Source organism: Eleutherodactylus coqui, chromosome 5, assembly GCF_035609145.1.
Source record: "Eleutherodactylus coqui strain aEleCoq1 chromosome 5, aEleCoq1.hap1, whole genome shotgun sequence".
NCBI lineage: Eukaryota > Metazoa > Chordata > Amphibia > Anura > Eleutherodactylidae > Eleutherodactylus > Eleutherodactylus coqui.
This window is the reverse complement of record NC_089841.1, coordinates 127,107,041-127,124,847: the sequence shown is the minus strand read 5'-3', so window position 1 is coordinate 127,124,847 and position 17,807 is coordinate 127,107,041. Positions and strand designations below refer to the sequence as shown.

Below are 17,807 nucleotides of genomic sequence, written 5' to 3'. Positions count from 1 at the left end.
GGGCAGCAGTACTTGCCGCCCTGCATGGTCGGAGCAGGGGCGTAAGCTGGCACTTTGCCAGCTTCTGCCCAGCAATTGGACAGCTGCCGGAGAGAGAAGAGGAGCAGCAGCCTCCTAGTGACCAGCCCCGACGGCACAGGTGAGTGTGTTTTTGTTTTGTTTTTTCCTGACAGAACCCCTTAAGTAGCTAATTGGCAGGCCGCGCGGGACACCGCTGATTGCTCTGAGAAAAGCAGCTGCTTTGTATATGCAAACAGCTGCTTTGTTCTTGGAACTTTTAGCTGGTATCCCACTGAGCTGATGGCTCTGAGAACAGCAGGAGCACTGACAGCTGCTTTGTTCTTGGAGCTTTCAGCTGGTATCCTGCTGAGAAGTCCCAGCGGGATACCAGCTGAAAGAATGCTCTCAGCACCACCCGCTATGAAAATCAGCATGCAGCACTGATAAGAGTCATAGCTAATTTTTAGATTCCTAGAAATCAGCGATGAACGAATAGTGCCCAAACAGTGCACGATGGCTGCACATTTAGACACGATTATCGCTCAAAAGATAATCCTTGTGTCTAAATGGGCCTTAAGAAAGCCACTGCTAAGATTGGTGTGTGTGTGATATAGATATAGATATATATATATATATATATATATATATATATATATATATATATATATATATATATATATATATATATATATATATATATATATATATATATATATATAATTTTTTTTTTTTTTTTTTTAAATGCATACATACTTGCCTGGGGCAAGCATCAGCTACACAGGACTACTGAAAATTGGGAGAAGGTCTTATGAGACTGATGAATCAAAATTTGACATCTTTGGCACATTATGAAGGCGTTTCCTACGCAGTCGATTAAGTTGAAGGGTGGCTCAAGTGCGTGACCCTCGACTATGAAATATGGGGGAGGAAGTGTGATGGTCTGGGGCTTTTTTTTTTTTTTCTGGTTGCAAAGTTGTCAACTTGCACAGGGTGACTGGTATTCGCCTAGTTGGTCAGGGGTTCATATTACAGCAAGACAATGTTCCAAAACGTACTTCTAGATTATGTCAGAAGAACTAAAGACAAGAAGCCGGTAGGCTTTAAAGAATAGAATGGCCTGCATAATCTCCAGACTTCATCCCACATCCACTCAATGGGGTTTAACAGACAGAAGGGTGAAAGCAAAGCAACATAAAAGTGCAGCAAATTTGTGGGAACTTCTACAACAATGTTGTGAAGAAATTTCTCAGCAATTTCTGAATGCAATTGTAGAAAGAATACCTTGATTATGTAAAGCTGTTAAATCAGCTAGAGGTAGCTTCTTTGAAGAGCCAGAAATCTAGATTTAGGCCTCCTTCCCACGGACGGATTTCCGCCGCGTAGGCGAAAATCCGCCGCGTTGCCCGCAGCTATTAGGTTCTATTGAACCTAATAGCTCAGTGCTCACGGTGCGGAATTCCATTGCGGAATTCTGCACCGTGAAATCTCCCGTCCTCACCCGCGGCATGCTCTATTTGCCGCGGGTGTACGCGCGGCCGGCTTCCATTGCAGTCAATGGAAGCCGTCCGCTCACGCCAACTTCCGCTGTAGCACAGCGGATGATAGCGTGAAATCGCCTCTCCGCCCACTGCCGCCGCATCATGTGACGCTGTGGGCGTGTCTTGTGACGTGGCCGGCTTGTCACATGACGCTGCGGCACGTCACGCCGAAGCGTCATGCGGGACCCAGGACGCCGGATCCGCTGGTATGGGGTCTCTGGGGGGCGCTGTGATGGGCTTCAGCCGGCCTTAATGTGGTATAGCAAAGTTAATAATTCACTTTCATTCATCCTAATTTGTTGATTTGTTGTATGCTTTCATTTCAAAGTACATTTGAGACATTAAATGTAAATATCAATAAACACTGGAAAAATTGAGGTGTTCTAAAACCTTTGACCAGTTTAGTGTAGGTAGAAAATTCCCCTTCCCTTCTGAACAATGCCCAGACTCATTGGAGCTCCTGCATAAAAGAACTAAAGGTCCATTTAGACAGTATGAGCTTCAGGCAAACGATGCCTGACCCTTAACCCTGTGTGTCCTCGCTCCTGTGCTGTCGCATGCGAGCTAGTAGCGCTGGGTTGCTCTGAGCGGCCAGCAGTGGGTGGGGAGGCTCCTGGATATTTCTCTCCTCTTGCTCTCCCACCCCTCTCCATTGACTTAACACAGCGTCCGTTCAGTAAGAAACGGCTGCTATTTACACTGAGCGATCAGCTCATCGTCCATGTTGCGTAATAAATGATGGGCGATAAGCAGATCGCTTATTGTAAAGTGTAAATAGTTGCCATTCAGTACTGAACGGCTGCTATGTTATGTCAATGGAGAGAGGCGGGGGAGAGCACGGGAGCTAGTATGTCCGGGGACAAGTGTCGGGCATCGTTTGCCTGACATTCATCCCATCTAAATGAGCCTTAACTGGAGATGAGCGAGCGTACTTGGTAAGGACAGATACTCGAGCGAGTATCATCCTTACCGAGTACTTGCCTGCTCACCCGCAAAGATTCGGGTGCCAGCGTGGGTGAGTGCTGTGTTGCAGGTGTGAGGGGGGGGGGGCATCTTTAGTTACTTTCAAAACTTTGTCTAAAAGGTAACACAGCCAGAAGTAAAGCAAAATCTGACTAGTTCATTTTGATTCATGTACTGTATGACCTACTCCTCATACACTAATACTACACTACAAGGACTTTTGTTTTGTTTTTTCCCCCCAGAAGTTTTCAGAACTCCAAAACTATTTAATGACTAATATCTTACCATTTGTTTACTTGTTTTCATTTTTTCTTACATATATGTTAAAGTGACCTCCCTTTTCTTCTTTCTCTCTAGGGCGTCATTTTCCCAAACGCTCCCGGCATATGCTTGTGGTAGAAGCTAAGTTTGATGGTGAGCAGCTGTCTACAGATCCAGTGCCACACTTGGAGCAGCCACAGTTTGCTACAGAGCTTGCTTGGGAGCTCGACAGGAAAGCTCTTCACCAACACAGGTAATTCTTTATTCATCTGTTATCTTAAAGGGACCCTCCTATTAATATATGAATAGGCCACTCTCACACAGGCGCTTGAAAAAACGCAGCATTTTTTAACGCAATGTTGACTGCATTTTCAGCTGCATTGGCATGTGTGTTTGACTGCGTTTTCAGCACCGCTATAAGCGCAGCCAAGCAAGCTGAAAACTGCGTTTTCTCAGTTCTGGGGTTATCAGCAGTACTGAAAGCGATTTCAATGGGCAATGCATCTGGTTTTTGAAATGCATGAGAATAGCACAGACAGCAGTTGAAAAACGCTGTGTCTTAACGCTCGGCTGAGAAACTCCATTGAAATCAATACTAGTGACTGACAGTGTTTACCGCTGCACTGAAAACAGAGTTAAACGCAGAAAAAACACCTGTGTGAGAGGCCTAAGGGCAGAATGTACCTGCGCACGTTAGTGGATCATGTACCTGTAAATCTTTACAGCAGTGTTTCACCACTATGGTACAGTAAAAAGAAATACATGGAGTATTCGTTTATTAATACACGGGATCAAAAACTTATACAGGGTAGATAAGCCGGCAAAGGTAACGACAGAACCTGAAAAACAGAAATGATGCTGGTAGAGCCGTCTGCACATCCGTGCTGCAACTACAAGGCTTCAACTCCTGTCGGTCTATTCTGGATGCAAGTCATGGGCACTAGGTCCTAAAGAACTGGTCGATCCGTTTACTATTATGGTTAAAAAGTTCCTCCATGCAACTCATTTTCCTGAGACATATTTGGCCGTTCAACTTTGGAAGGCAGAATTCGGATTCTCTGGGGTCTCTGTATTATCTGGCATGTTGCCTGGTTGAAGGTAACCTGTCAGGGCCCCAAATCTGTCTGGAAAGGGGCAGCATATTCTAGTATGATGAACTGGTGAAGCTGCAAATTCCAGCACTGATTAAAAAGTCTGAATTATTTTAACCCATTAAGGACATGGACCTTTTTTCCCCATCTTCGTCCCCCCCCCCCCCTTCCTTCCTTAGATGACTGAGGGCTTTTTCAAGACTAGTTGAATTTTTTTAATGGTACCATTGAATGTACCATATCATGTACTGAAAAACTAGAGAAAAAAATTCTAAGTGGAGTAAAATGAAAAACGAAATTCCGCCATCTTTGGGTGCTTCTTGTTTGTATGGTGCACCAACCACAACAAAAATGACATGACTTTATTCTATGGGTCAGTACAATTACTACGATACCAAACTTGTATAATTTTTTTTTTTTGTTCTAGTTTCTACAAATTTTTTTATTTTTATTTATAAAGATAATTATTTATTTATTTTCATTTTTTGCCGCCATCTTCTGACAGCCATAACGCTTTTATTTTTCTGTCGACACAGTTGTGCGAGGGCTCCTTTTTTGTGGCGTGTTCTGTAGTTTGCGTTGGTACCATTTTGGAATATGTATGACTTTTTGATTGCTTTTTATTGCATTTTTTTCTTGGCGCCTGGGTGACCAAAAAAGCTCATTACTGACATTCTTTATTTTTTTTTTTTCTGACTCTGTTCATCGTGCGGGGTAAGTAATGCGTTACTTTGATAGATTGGACTTTTAAGGACACAGCAATGCCAAATATGGACCCACGGAAAATGGACGGGAAAATTAAATGCCACTGTCAGAATTGGACAGCAAATGTCTTATGGCCTCTTCCAGCTCTCTCGGAGGTCCACATGCCAAGGATGGACAACTGGATAGTAGACTTTATCAGCAGGGAGGTAGTCAATCTGGGAGAATGAGAGCTATATCCCGAAGTCTTTTGAGCACTTTGTCCAAGCTGAGGTCAACCGGACCTTGATCTCGTAGCATCCGGAATAAATCGCATGCTCCCGATCTTTGTGTCTCAGTCTCAGGCCCCCATAAGCTCAAGCAGTCGATGCACTAGTAATTCCATGGATAGACTTAAAGTTCTCATATGTCTTAACTTCTCAAGAAAATCAAAATGGAATGCCTCCTGGTGATTCCCATCACCCCTGATTGGCCCTGCTGTACGTGAGAGATGTTCTCTGACACGGACCTTCCACCCGAGTTTGTTCACACCCAGTCTTAACGTCGCGTTGGTTGAAACCATGGCCTTGAGAGCCTATGGTTTTGTGGAACCGGTTCTTCAAACCATAATGAAGGCTAGAAAACCCTCCTTCTCCTCGACTTTATCGCATTTGGAAAAATCTCTTTCTTGGGTGTAATCACAACTTCTATCCTATGCGTTTTTAGTTGTCCCACCTTCTATCTTTCCTACAAAAAGGCTTGCATACGTATTTGCGCCTTAGTTCCTTTTAAAAGGTCAAGTATCTGCACTATCCATACTCCAACACTCTGACCACAAAATCGTCCGTCCATACTTTTTCTAGAGGGTCGCTCCCACTGTTGCCTCCATACCATTCTCCGGGACCATCTTGGGACCTTTAATCTTTTACTTGGTGTGCTACAGTCTTATCCCTTCAAGCCATTGACTGAAGTTCCAGCTCACCTTCTGGCCTGAAAAGTGGCCTTTTGGTAGCAGTCACCTCCATTCGCTGGGTTTCAGAGCTTGTAGCCTTGTCGCCCAAGCCTCTGTTCACTCCTTGAATCAGAACAAGGTGATCCTGCGGCCTGTCCCCTCCTACCCGCCTAAGGTCTCATGTCCACAGGCGGCTTTGATTCCGCATGTGGGACCCCACAGCAGAATCCGACCCTGCCAACGGCTGAAGACAGTGCTTACCTGTCTGGGTCTTAACTGCAGATGTGTGCAGAAGTGCCGTTCGGCACACTGCCACACGTGCGCAGTAGAGATTTAAAAAGAAAAAATCTCACGTCTCCCTTGCACCCGCACGGTTTCCGTAATTCAAATTTACCCGTGGACATTTTGCCAAAGGTGTTGTCGTCACTCCACCTCTGAGGAAATCGTTCTGCCTTCATTTTGTCCTCTGCGGTACATCCCAGAGAATGTGTTCGTAACAAACTGGGTCTACTGTGAGCCTTGTGAATCTACCTTTCTTAGAAAATTCTTGGTTTGTGATTCCTGATGGGTCAAGACGTGGCCTTGCAGCTTGTAAGGTGGTCATATCTTGCGAGATTTTGATCAGCAGTGTAAGAGGCCTACTGTGCGGTACAGAACGGTTCTTCTGCTATTCAAGTGTTTAAGGCTTCTCCATGGACATCCTTGCAGTCTTACAGATGGCTATACACTGACCGTATGCCGTATGCATCCTCCTATACTTGACCCGCTCCGAGGGGCTGCTCTAGAATGTCCCACAGTCTTCAGCTGTGTCCTCAAATGACACAGATCAAATTTTTCGTACTTGGCATATTCTAGTCTCATTCATTGGGGGACAGCACCCACCCAGTCTGCTTTTAGTGCGTTCACATATATTCCGCTTTCTGGAGAGTTCTCTATAAAGTTTGCATATGGTGCTACTCCGAGTTACAGTTTTAATAGTGAATCGTTTTTTTTTGTTTGTTTTTTTTTTTGGTGTATTGAAGGTTTTTCTTTTTTCCATATACTAATGCTAATTTAGTATCTCTGGTGGAAGTCGCTAACACTCTTTCTGCTTAGTGTCTGCCTCCTAGTAGCAGTAGTTGTAGCTCACGGTCTTCAGTTGTGTTCCCCAGTTATCAAGACCAGAAAGCTTTTACAGTAAATGCAAAAATCTTGCTTTTTCTACAATCCAGCGTCTGTCCCTCATGGACTCTCTTCAGTAACGGGCTGAAAAACCATTCTTCGTATTGCGTTCTCAAGAAAATACCTTTTACCTCTAATCTCTTTCATTGAGGGGGAAAAAAGCAGTTCAGGAACTTGTACCCAACCCATATATTATATACTGATAAGGGTAGCTGCTACCCTGAAAATAAGCCCTAGCATGATTTTTGAGGATGTAGCATGATTCTACATGATTTTTGAGGATCCTTGAAATATAAACTCTACTGCAAAAACAAGCATTCGTTCCAGTTTTTTTTTTTTTTTTAAAGTCAATTTAAATGACGTCCAGGCAGCTGTACATGTAGAAGTAAAATATTTTGGAGCAAAAATTAATACAAGACCCTGTCTTATTGTAGATGTGCTTTATCTGGTATATCTTGATTATGTCTGTTTTTAGATACTCCCCATTCTAATATTTTTCATTTCAAAGTCACTGCTTCTGAACAAGTTCCACACCCCATACAAGGTGGAGACTGGTTTGCAAAATTGTTCTGGGGAGGCTTACTGGATAATGCAGCTGCATACATGGTTCCCTTTTAGGTCTTCATCGGCATACTGCCCTTATGTTTGTTGGTTGCATTGCTGTTTTCGTTATTTGTCCCATTGTCCATATTGAGGAGAGTCTTCCAATGATCTACACGTCATTTCCATATTTGTCACTGCTTTCTATACCGCTATACTCGGCTCTTCTGAACTGAAACATATGGGTCATGCTTTTTAAGATTGGTGCTCTCCCAACATGTTTTTAATTCATATTTGAAAATTCCAGGAGTGATTAAAAAATCCAGAATGTAATTAGTTTCACCAGTTTATCATCCTGTTCCCAAGTGCACTGTGGATTGCCTTCTAACGGCACCTGCTTACCTGATTTGCTATACTGGGACAACGTTATCGTATGACTTAGGCCAGGTCCACACGCGCACAACTTTACCGCGTATTACATGCACTATATATGCTCCTGTGATTTGCAGTAATTCGCAGGCAATTAAGCACATTGCCCTTATGCTGTCCCACTCATTTGCGTGCATGTATTGCATAATATGCGAGTGCAAAAAAGAACGCAGCATGTTCTATTTTGCTGCACATTACGCACAAGAGACTCATTGTTCTCAATGGGCATGTAATCATACATTGCGCATGGGTGGTGTATATATGCGCCATTGCAAAGCAACAGCGTGGTAAATTCAGATTGGAAAAATAAATAGGATGACTGTGCATAACAGCATGCGCGAGATACCCTGTCATGCGCAGTTAAAACTTGCATGTACCGTGATGGTTTTTTTTTTTTTGTCTATGAGCAAAACGCATCGTGCTCATAGAAAAGTCGCCTGTCTCTCAGACCAATATCGCACTTGGCCTTGTAAATGCAGCTTTAGATCGCCCCCTGCCTATTCATATCTCCACGAGCATTGGAGAACATCTCATGTAGGACTGGAGGAGTCCTGCACCAGCGGGACTAGAGTTTTTGTAACTCTGTTTTTACAACAACATAGCGGGGATTGAGGGCCTCTGGACGAAGTCATAAGTGTTTATCGAGTGTTTGTAAGAATAAAAAATATCTGCTACATTTTGGGGTTCTGCATTGTGTACAGAAGTGACTCTTCATAACTCCAAAACTAGCGTTTCCGAGGAAGCATTAGGTCTGCTGCTCGCTGCAGGCTTCTCTCATTCCTGAGCCCACAGCTGAGCGGCCCTGGCCGTAGTTTTCTGCATGTAGGTAGAATTCGTCATCCTCTTCTAGCGAGCATATGCTGTTACTTCCTCTTCACATTAATTATTAAAGCGGACACAATGTACATCAGTCATGTTCTCTGCTCTCCTTTTCCGATTCCAGTCATCCCATCTCAATATGCCCATTACAGGGGAATTTGTAGTTTGCATTGTAATGTTTCAAGGGTAGATGTGAAGGATTTTTCTAATGTACCTTCATCGCGGAATATGTTGAGTTGGGCTTGTATACAGTGGTTCTACTTATACGGCTGCTAAACCAACGAGGTCTTAGTTATTGGCCATTTCTTATCTCCTTCATACTGTGTCTGCGGGATTTTGGGTATATTTTGTAGGATGCTATACGGGGAGTACCTGGGATCATGTATGGACTATGACTACATATGTGACAGTGATCTGGCTAATGTCCTTCTTGGTACCCATTTAACGGGTTGCTTTGCTCTCTACTAGAGGTTGGCTGGTAACTTCTGGAGGACTTGTGTCCCTATGGGCTATTAGTCAATATAAGCAGTTAGCTCCTTCAAGAATGGAGATTGTCTCTCCCCCCCCCCCGTTCCCCCCATCTCCGCCTTCTAACAACTCGTTCACTCATTCAAAATCAGCTCATCTGAAAGGACTCTTAGAGCTTCCTGGGTGTTTTATCGGCCGAGCTATTGGTACCGTGCACTGCTAGTGCACTGCTAGTAGATCTGGGTCATGACTGAGTTTTCTGTATATACTCTATGATGTATAATGTGTAAACCTTATATATAATCTATTATTTCTATAGTTTGATGCATCTGGTAAGGCAGGAAGATGTGGACACAAGTTAATGTTTGAAGTATGTTTAGGCTTGGTTGCTGTTATTTAAGACTTGCCTTTTGCGATCTTCATTAGGTTTTACGCTGTAATTTGGTTCCTCTTAGCAGATATTGGATACGGCTTGTGAACTGCTAGCTGAGCCGAGTGCAGTGTGGGTTTGAAATGTGGCTTGGCTATGTAAAAATGTTCCGGTAACAATACATCTCTGTTCTTGTTGTAGGCTGCAGCGGACACCAATCAAACTCCAGTGTTTTGCCGTGGACACGTTAACCTCAGCCAAGGAGTCCGTTGGATATGTTGTGTTAGATCTGAGAGCTGCTCAGGACAAGAAACAAGTAATTAGATCTCCACTGTTTAAAGAAATCTATCAGATGGGATTCTGCCAGCGCGCCCCCTACATGGGATTGTCTCATTATTTATTGCTTTTGGTGGGATAGCCCTTTAGGTTTCACAAGATATGTGATATATGTATGATTGCTAAGCATCAGACTGTTGGATCCTATGGGATGGCTATTCACATAGACACTGAATTGAGCGGTTGTCACGTGTGCACACCCCTGCCCATCACTAGGGAGACTTTCTCCTGAGCCAATGGTCTATCCCATAGTAGATGGATTCTGATTCCGTGCAGAACGTTCAGCAGCGGAACCCACCTTATGAAGCTACCATTACTGTTCATAATGTGGATTCAAAAAACCATTCTACGTCTTGTGTGTTTTAATGTTATTCAAGGCGACTTAAAAGAATTTGTCCCTAAAATGACTCTTTTCTTTACTTTTGCACAATTGTTTGTTTTAAATTTTATATATTTATATGGTTTATTTATATTTTGATAATAGGCTCCCAAATGGTATTCTTTATTGAGCAGTAAGTACACAAAATTTAAACCAGAAGTGCAGCTTAATATTGCTCTGGAGACGGACACCAAACCTGCTGTAGATGCTTTCAGAGCCAAGGAAGCCCCTCCACGGTCCAGTAAAGGTGAAGAGAGTATAAAGTTGCATAAGTGTACTAAGGTCTACACATTGAAAGTTTCACCTAATGGCGTTGTCTTTTGAAAGCAAGTTATATCTTATTCACCTTATAGGGGTCTGGTGCATCTAGGAATAAATGAAGTAGCAGTCACACACACATACTGCCGCTCCATTCATTGCATTCGGACTGCTGGCGATAGCGCAGTTCCAGCACTCGACTATCTTTTGGCGGTCCCTTTTAGTTTGGGCAGCATACATTTCCACCAGGCACACACAATGTAGACATCTGTGTTTTAATGTGAAATGCTGTGGCATTTCTGAGAAAACCTACTTTAGATAGCAGTGGGATGAAGAGTAATTGGGGCATTTTCCTGCCTGGATGGTCTAGATTGACAGGTCTCTACCAGGGTTTACTCTAAGCTGTGGACACTGTTGAACCGAGTCTATAGAGAGCTGGGCAAATGTCAGCAAAGGCGGGCGATTTGAAAATCTAACATAAAAACATTAGATTAACTTTTCAACAAATGTACCAAAGTTATGAATGTCAGAACAGAAGCTTGGTTTTTGCATTATTATAAGCCCCATTCAGTTGTGTGAGACTATCAGACTATAAAGATTTGACTTTAGAAACATTGGGGTTTCAGTAAGGAATCCAAAACGTCCTAGGAAACCAGTGAAAGTTTAATATTCTCTCTTCTCTATTGATATAACTACAGTCAAACAATGTCAAGCGCATGTCAACACAGCGTTTTTACAAGCGCATGTGTGAAAGTGGCCTTAAGTTCCATGGGACTGTAAATCCTATTTCACCATACTACCAGTAAATTTTAACTATATGAATTTAGACACGTAGAGACCAGTTTTAAGTGGAGGTAATATGATACAGATGCTGCCTAATCATAGAATGGGTAGTATTGGAAGGGACCACCTGTGTCATCCGGTCCAGCTCCCTGCTCAGTGCAGGAATCGCTAAGTCATCCCAGACAGATATTTGTCCTCCTTTGTTTGAATACTTCCATTGAAGGAGAACTCCCCACCTCCCTTGGTAACCTGTTCCACTCATTGATCACCCTCACTGTCAGAAAGTTTTTTGTTCTTGTATTTTTTTTCTAATATCTAATCTGTGTCTCCTCCCTTTCAGTTTCATCCCATTGCTTCTAGTCTTTCCTTGTACAGATGAGAATAGGGCTGATCCCTCTGCACTATGACAGCCCTTCAGATATTTGTAGACAGCTATTATGTCTCCTCTCAGCCTTCTTTTTTGCAAGCTAAACATTCCCAGATCCTTTAACCGTTCCTCATAGGACATGATTTGCAGACTACTCACTAATCTTAGTAACTCTTCTCTGAACTTGCTCCAGTTTGCCTGTCTTTTTTAAAGTAGGGGGACCAGAACTGGACACAGTATTCCAGATGAGGTCTGACTAAGGAAGAGTAGAGGGGATAATTACCTCACGTGATCTAGACTCTTTGCTTCTCCTAATACATCCAAGAATTGGCTGCTGCATCTCATCGTTGACTCGATTCCTCCCATTCTGTATTTGCTTTTTTTTCCTGCCCAGATGTAGGACTTTGCATTTCTCCTTGTTAAATACCCTTCTGTTAGTTGCCGCTCACTGTTCAAGCCTTTCTATATCCTTTTGTATACTCTCACTCTCTTCTCTAGTGTTAGCTATCCCTCCTAGCTTTGTGTCGTATGCAAATTTGATCAGTTCCCCATCAACTCCCTCCTCTAGATCATGTATAAAAATGTTGAACAACACTGGGCCTAGGACAGAGCCTTGTGGTACCCCACTTGATACATTCTTCCACTTGGATGTGCAGCCATTTATGACCACTCTGAGTACGATCACTCAGCCAGTTGTGAATCCACCTAACAGTTGCCTTGTCGATCCCATATTTGGTCATTTTTTTTCAATAAGTATAGTATGAGATACTTTGTCAAATGCTTTACTAAAGTCAAGATATACTATATCCACCGCATTTCCCTGCTCAACCCAGTCGGTGATTCTGTCATAGAAAGAAATTAGATTAGTGTGGTGTGTCTTGTTTGTTACAAACCCATGCTGGCTCTGGTTAATTACTCCATTTTTATCCAAGTATTTGCATACATGCTGTTTAATAATTTGTTCAAAGATCTTTCCTGGTATGGAAGTCAGGCTCACGGGCCTGTAGTTTCCTGAATCCACCTTTTCCCCCTTTTTTTGAAGGTGGGGTCAACATTTGCCTTTTTTCCTATCTTCTGGGAATTCTGCTCTCCAGGAATTTCCAAAGATTATGGCGAGTGGTTCAGCAATTACCTCTGCTGCCTTCTTTAGTATTTTAGGATGTAATTCATCTGGACCTTGAGACTTAAATGAATTCAAGTCTCAATGTATTCCTTCACTATCTCTCTGCTTATAGATAGCCTGCATTCTTTTATTCCCCTGCATTCTTTTATTAACAGCACAGGTAAGATCGGTTGATGTTACATCTACTTACTGAGAGAAAATGGATACAAAATAGGAATTTAAAAGTTCAGCCTACTCAACATCATTCTTAACCAATTCACCATTTTCATCTTGTACGCATCCGATAGCATCTTTGACTTTTCTTTTGCTTTTGACATCCCCCCCCCCCCCCCCCAATCTTTTATTGCTTTTTGCCTCTGTTGCAAGCCTCAATTTATTATTAGCTTTAGATTTTTTGCTACGGTTTTTTGCTGACCGCATTATATTCTTCTTTAGATATTTCCCCGTCTTTCCATTTGATAAACGTATTTGTCTTCCTTTTAAACGTGTGCACGTTCTGTGTTCATCCATCCTGGTCTCTTTACATGCTTCCCATTCTTTTTTTTCTTCTAGGGATTGTTAACGATTGTTTTGAGAATGTCATTTCGCAATATTTCCCAACTTTCTTGGACATTTCTGCTCTTAAGAACATCCAGCCATTGGATTCTTCCAACCCTTTTTCTGAGTTCATTAAATCTGCCTTTCTGAAATCCATCCTTGAGGTCTGAGTTTTCTCAGGTCTTCCTTCTCTTTTTATCCAAAATTCAAGGATAGCATGATCACTACCTCCTAAGGTGCCAGCCACCCTTACTTACTCAACTATTTCCTCCCTATTGGTAAGACTTGGGTCCAAGATATCAGATTACCTTGTTTTCCCTTTGACCTTTTGGAAGATAAAGTTGTCAGCAAGAGCAGATAAGAATTTGTTGGTTCCATTACTTCTACCTGAGAGAGATTCCCAACATAGATAGTCTAGATAGTTGTCTGGATAGTTAAAATCTCCCATAATCACGGTCATGCTTTTTTTGAGAGCTTACCCATCTGATGTTGAAAGAGTTCATCTATATCTTCTGCTTGTCCGGGTGGCCTATAGTAAATGCCCACAACCGTGTTCTTTCTGTTGTTTTCTCCTTGTATTCTAACCCAAACCGTTTCTACAGAACTACCATGCTCTGAAGCTTGAGTCTCTGTGGAAATTAATGTTTTCCTAACATACAACGCAATACCGTCCCCCCCCCCCCCCTTTTTTTTTAAATTTTTATATAGGTCTGTTTCTTATAAATAAGTTGTATCCTTAAAGCCTTGTGTTCCAATCATGTGTATCATTCTACCAAGTTTCCATGATGCCTATGACATTATATTTCTCTTCCTGTGTTAAGAGCTCCAATTCTTCTTGTTAGTTTCCCATACTCTGTGCATTTGTGTAAAAATATTTTAGTTTGTGATCGGTGTCTCTTGCTCCTCTACTTCCCTTAATTTTTTGTCTTTGTTCTTTCTTTCTACTTCTAATAGCAAGGTTCTCAAATGTATTAATTAGCTGTATATTTTTACCTGGCCTTTCACTTCCCTTCCCATATTCTAGTTTTAAAGCTCTCCTAATGAGTGAAGCAAGGCGCCCACCAAATAAATGCTTACCTGTTCTTGTAAGTTGCAACCTGTCCATCATATAGGTAATTCACTCCATGGTCTAGAAATCCAAATCTTTGCTGTTTGCCATCGACGTAGCGAGTTGCTCACCTCTAGAATCCTGTTCCATCCTTTTATTTCATGGCCATCCACTGGGAGGACGGATGAGATCATTACCTGTGCTCCTAGTTCCTTCACCTTCTTTCTGAGGTCTTCAAAGTCTCTGCAGATAGTTGCAAGGTCGTCCTTTTTTCATAGTGTCATTTGTCCCCTACATGCATCAGTAGGAATGGGTGTTGTTCTGTAGGACTGAAGAGTCTTGATAAGCCTATCAGACACATCTTTTTGCACCTAGAAGACAGCACACCTCTCGTGAGGTGTCAGGTCTTCAGACAGCGCCTTCTGTTCCTCTCAGTAGGGAATCCCATACAACCACCACTCTCCTGTTCTTCTTCACAACAGCACTTCTTTTTCTCCCTTTAAGAAGACTTACTACACAGTTCTTTGGTGGTAGAGTCATTTCTTGCTGTACCTCTTTCTCCTCTAAAGTGATCATCTGCCTGAGCAACATGGTTCCATTGCTCAGGGGTTTCTATATTTTTGTCCACCCTACTATATGTGAGGTCACATGTTAGGCCAATTAGCTGCTAAAACTTATGTATTCTTAGATGGCCGAACAGAGGTGGAGTGCCTGGCATAGTGAAATACATAATATATACGGATGTATTTCACTATATCATTTTTAAATGCTTAGTCCAACATGGGAAAAAAACACATTTTGGTGAGAATACTCTTTAACCCTTTCCAATCCAATTTGTACCCTGATTTACCTAGGGGGCTTACTCTTTTTCTGCAATTATACAACGGCGCTATATGCTGGCTAAAGCCAGTACTGCATGAGGTGACACATTGGATAGGCTCTGACAGCAGAGAGGCTGGCAATATACAGTAAGAGAACCCCGACGGACGTCTATCATCGGAGCTGTACAGCCTTAAATCATAATGTCTTCAGACTGCACACAGTGGATTGGAAAGGGTTAATACACAACTAGATCTTCGTGGGACTTTGGGCTGTGCATGCATTTGTAGATATGTCCCAATATCTGGTAAACTGTACCAGTTTACAATTAAGCGAGTAAAGTGGTCTATTGATTGGTCATCTTCTTAATTTTGTCTTTCATTTTCTTTAGCCCTGGGAGAACTTGACCCAAAAAGTCTTGTGCCTATTCTCAGTGAAGCAGATGGCTACCATCAAATTGGGCCTGTGGAGTACTGTAAAGACTACTTTGTTCTCTCTGTGACCATTGCTTTTGCTACTCAGTTAGAGCAGGTAATTATATTGTCTGGAATCTATGAATAAAAACATATTTATTGTAATGACTTTTAATCCAAATTCCACCATGGTTTCCAGAAAACCCATTTGAGAGGTATTGGAATTATTTCCTGATTACCGTATATACTCGCGTGTAAGCTGAGTTTTTCAGTACAAAAAAATGTGCTGAAAAAGCCCACCTTGGCTTTATACTCGAGAGAGGTAAAAAAAGCCCCCACAATACCCACCTCCCAGCCAGTGTTTGTGTCCCCGGCGCGATGCTCGCCCCGGTGGTGCGGCAAGCTGTTTGTCTTCTCCTCGCTGTCAACTCCCTGGCTTGGTTGTGAAATCCCCCGCCGTCAGTGTTGTGTGAGGAAGCGCTATAATGGGATTGAGCACTGGCCAATCACAGCCATTCAGTGAAAGGCTTCCTCACACAACCCTGACGGTGGATTTTAAAACCAAACCTTGGAGATGACAGCGGGGAGAAGACTGAAGTAGCTTGCAGCACCGCCGGGGAGAGCATCGCGTCGGGGACACAGACGCCGGCTGAGAGGTGAGTATTGCGTTGTTGCTGTTTTTTTTTTTTTTTGTTTTTTTTTAACCTAGTATATACTAGATTATAGCTTGGCTTATACTTGAGTCGATAAGTTTTACTAGTTCTTTTGTAAAACTTATTGACTCGGCTAATACTCTAGTACATACGGTAAGTGAATTGTTCCACACATCACTGTAATAATTGAAAATGGTTTAATAGAAGTGAATAGGTACATGTAATTAGTTCCTTTTAAAGAGGTTGTGCCAACTTTTAAAGGGCAACTCCGGCAAAACAACATTTTTCCAACCCTGTCCCCCCTTATCTGATTGCCTGTCACGCATTAGAGGTCTCCTCTGTGTACTGCAGTGTTTTTTTCCAGTGTATAACAGTCGCCTGTCTAATGCTTATCAGGTACCATTTTGAGGGTGAACTTTTTTTAACTTTGTTTCTCATTTACCCCATGATGCATTAGCTAGAGGATGTACCATTTCTGCCTGTGCAGGACAATTCAATTATTACCTTCTATATTCAGCTACAGTCTAGAAGTATATAGTCAGGAGGATGAGCTGGGATTTCCTCTATTGTAAGTGTCACAGGAGCTGTGTGATCAATGTAACGGTGACAGGAGTGTTTGTATATCATTTGAGGTTTTAAAGGGAAGATCTTACTCAAAGCCCCATCTGATAATAAAATGGCCAAGAGCCTGTATTTTGTTGCTTTAGGCCGGCTTCACAGAGTCAAGAAAATCTTGCGAGATTTGTGTGTTGCGAAATGCAACTGTGGCATTCAAGGGGTTAAACACTGATGAGTGTTTCTCAACTCCAGTCCTCATTGACCCCCACAGGTCATGTTTTCAGGATCTCCTACAGTAAGAACACCTGTGGCAATGTCTGAGGCACCGACAATAATTACATCACCTGTGCAATACTGAGGAAATCCAGAAAACATGACCTGTAGGGGGTCCCCGAGGACTGGAGTTGGGAAACACTGGAGTTGATTAACAAATGCTCATCTTTTCACTCCTTTCCTGGGTAAAAAAAACCCAAAACATTATGTGACAATCGGAGAGCAAATATGTTATCTGTTTGATAAGGGGGTTAATTACATGGAAAAAACTTCCAGACGGGAGAAACTGGCACAGATCTTCTCCCCCCCCCCCCCCTGCTGTAAATTCAGTATTCCTGCCCCGTCCCCCCCGCTCTGCTGTAAATTCAGTATTCCTGACCCCCCCCCCCCCTTCATCTGATTTCATTAGTAACATTCGTTAGCACTATTAGAACCAGAGCTATGGCAAGTTGAAGTAGAACAAGTTCAGCTTGACCAAAACTGTAATGCCGTTTTCCTAGAATAGTAGAATGAGCTCTGTTTGTGACAAACTGTGTGGGAGGGGCTTAAAATTGATTTTTATAAAAGGGTTATGTTTTTATGGGTATATAATTTTTTATTTATTTTTTTTAATTGGTTCCCTTTTTGTCAACTGTTTCTCCCAATGTCACATGTTCGTTAGTAATTTTGTCTTGATATTTGTTTCTCTCATTTATTTTCTTTCAGCTAATCCCTAGAACTTTAAGGCTTCCAGAACCAAAGCCAGAATTTTTCTTTTACTACTCTTTATTGGGAAATGATGTCACAAATGAGCCGTTTACTGATCTAATTAATCCAGACTTTGAACCAGAGAGAGCATCTGTCAGGATATGCAGCACTGTTGAGGTGCTCTGCATGTATCTTTCTGTACAGCCTAAATTGCAGGTAAGACTATTTATACTGGTTATAGTGCTATTTGGTAGAGCTAATGCCACTGTAAATTCCTTACACTTGTCTGCTACTATAGGA

The 17,807-nt window shown here is 42.3% G+C and overlaps 1 protein-coding gene across 1 annotated transcript in view; it reads left to right on the top strand.

Annotated features, from left to right (window-relative positions):
- CEP120 (centrosomal protein 120) overlaps positions 1 to 17,807 on the top strand; it is a 75,802-nt gene that overhangs the window by 8,849 nt on the left and 49,146 nt on the right. Inside the window, exons 2-6 of the mRNA XM_066603120.1 lie at positions 2,859 to 3,015; positions 9,475 to 9,589; positions 10,094 to 10,235; positions 15,315 to 15,454; positions 17,526 to 17,723. Coding sequence (XP_066459217.1) covers positions 2,859 to 3,015; positions 9,475 to 9,589; positions 10,094 to 10,235; positions 15,315 to 15,454; positions 17,526 to 17,723 — 752 coding nt within the window. The remainder of the gene's footprint in view (positions 1 to 2,858; positions 3,016 to 9,474; positions 9,590 to 10,093; positions 10,236 to 15,314; positions 15,455 to 17,525; positions 17,724 to 17,807) is intronic.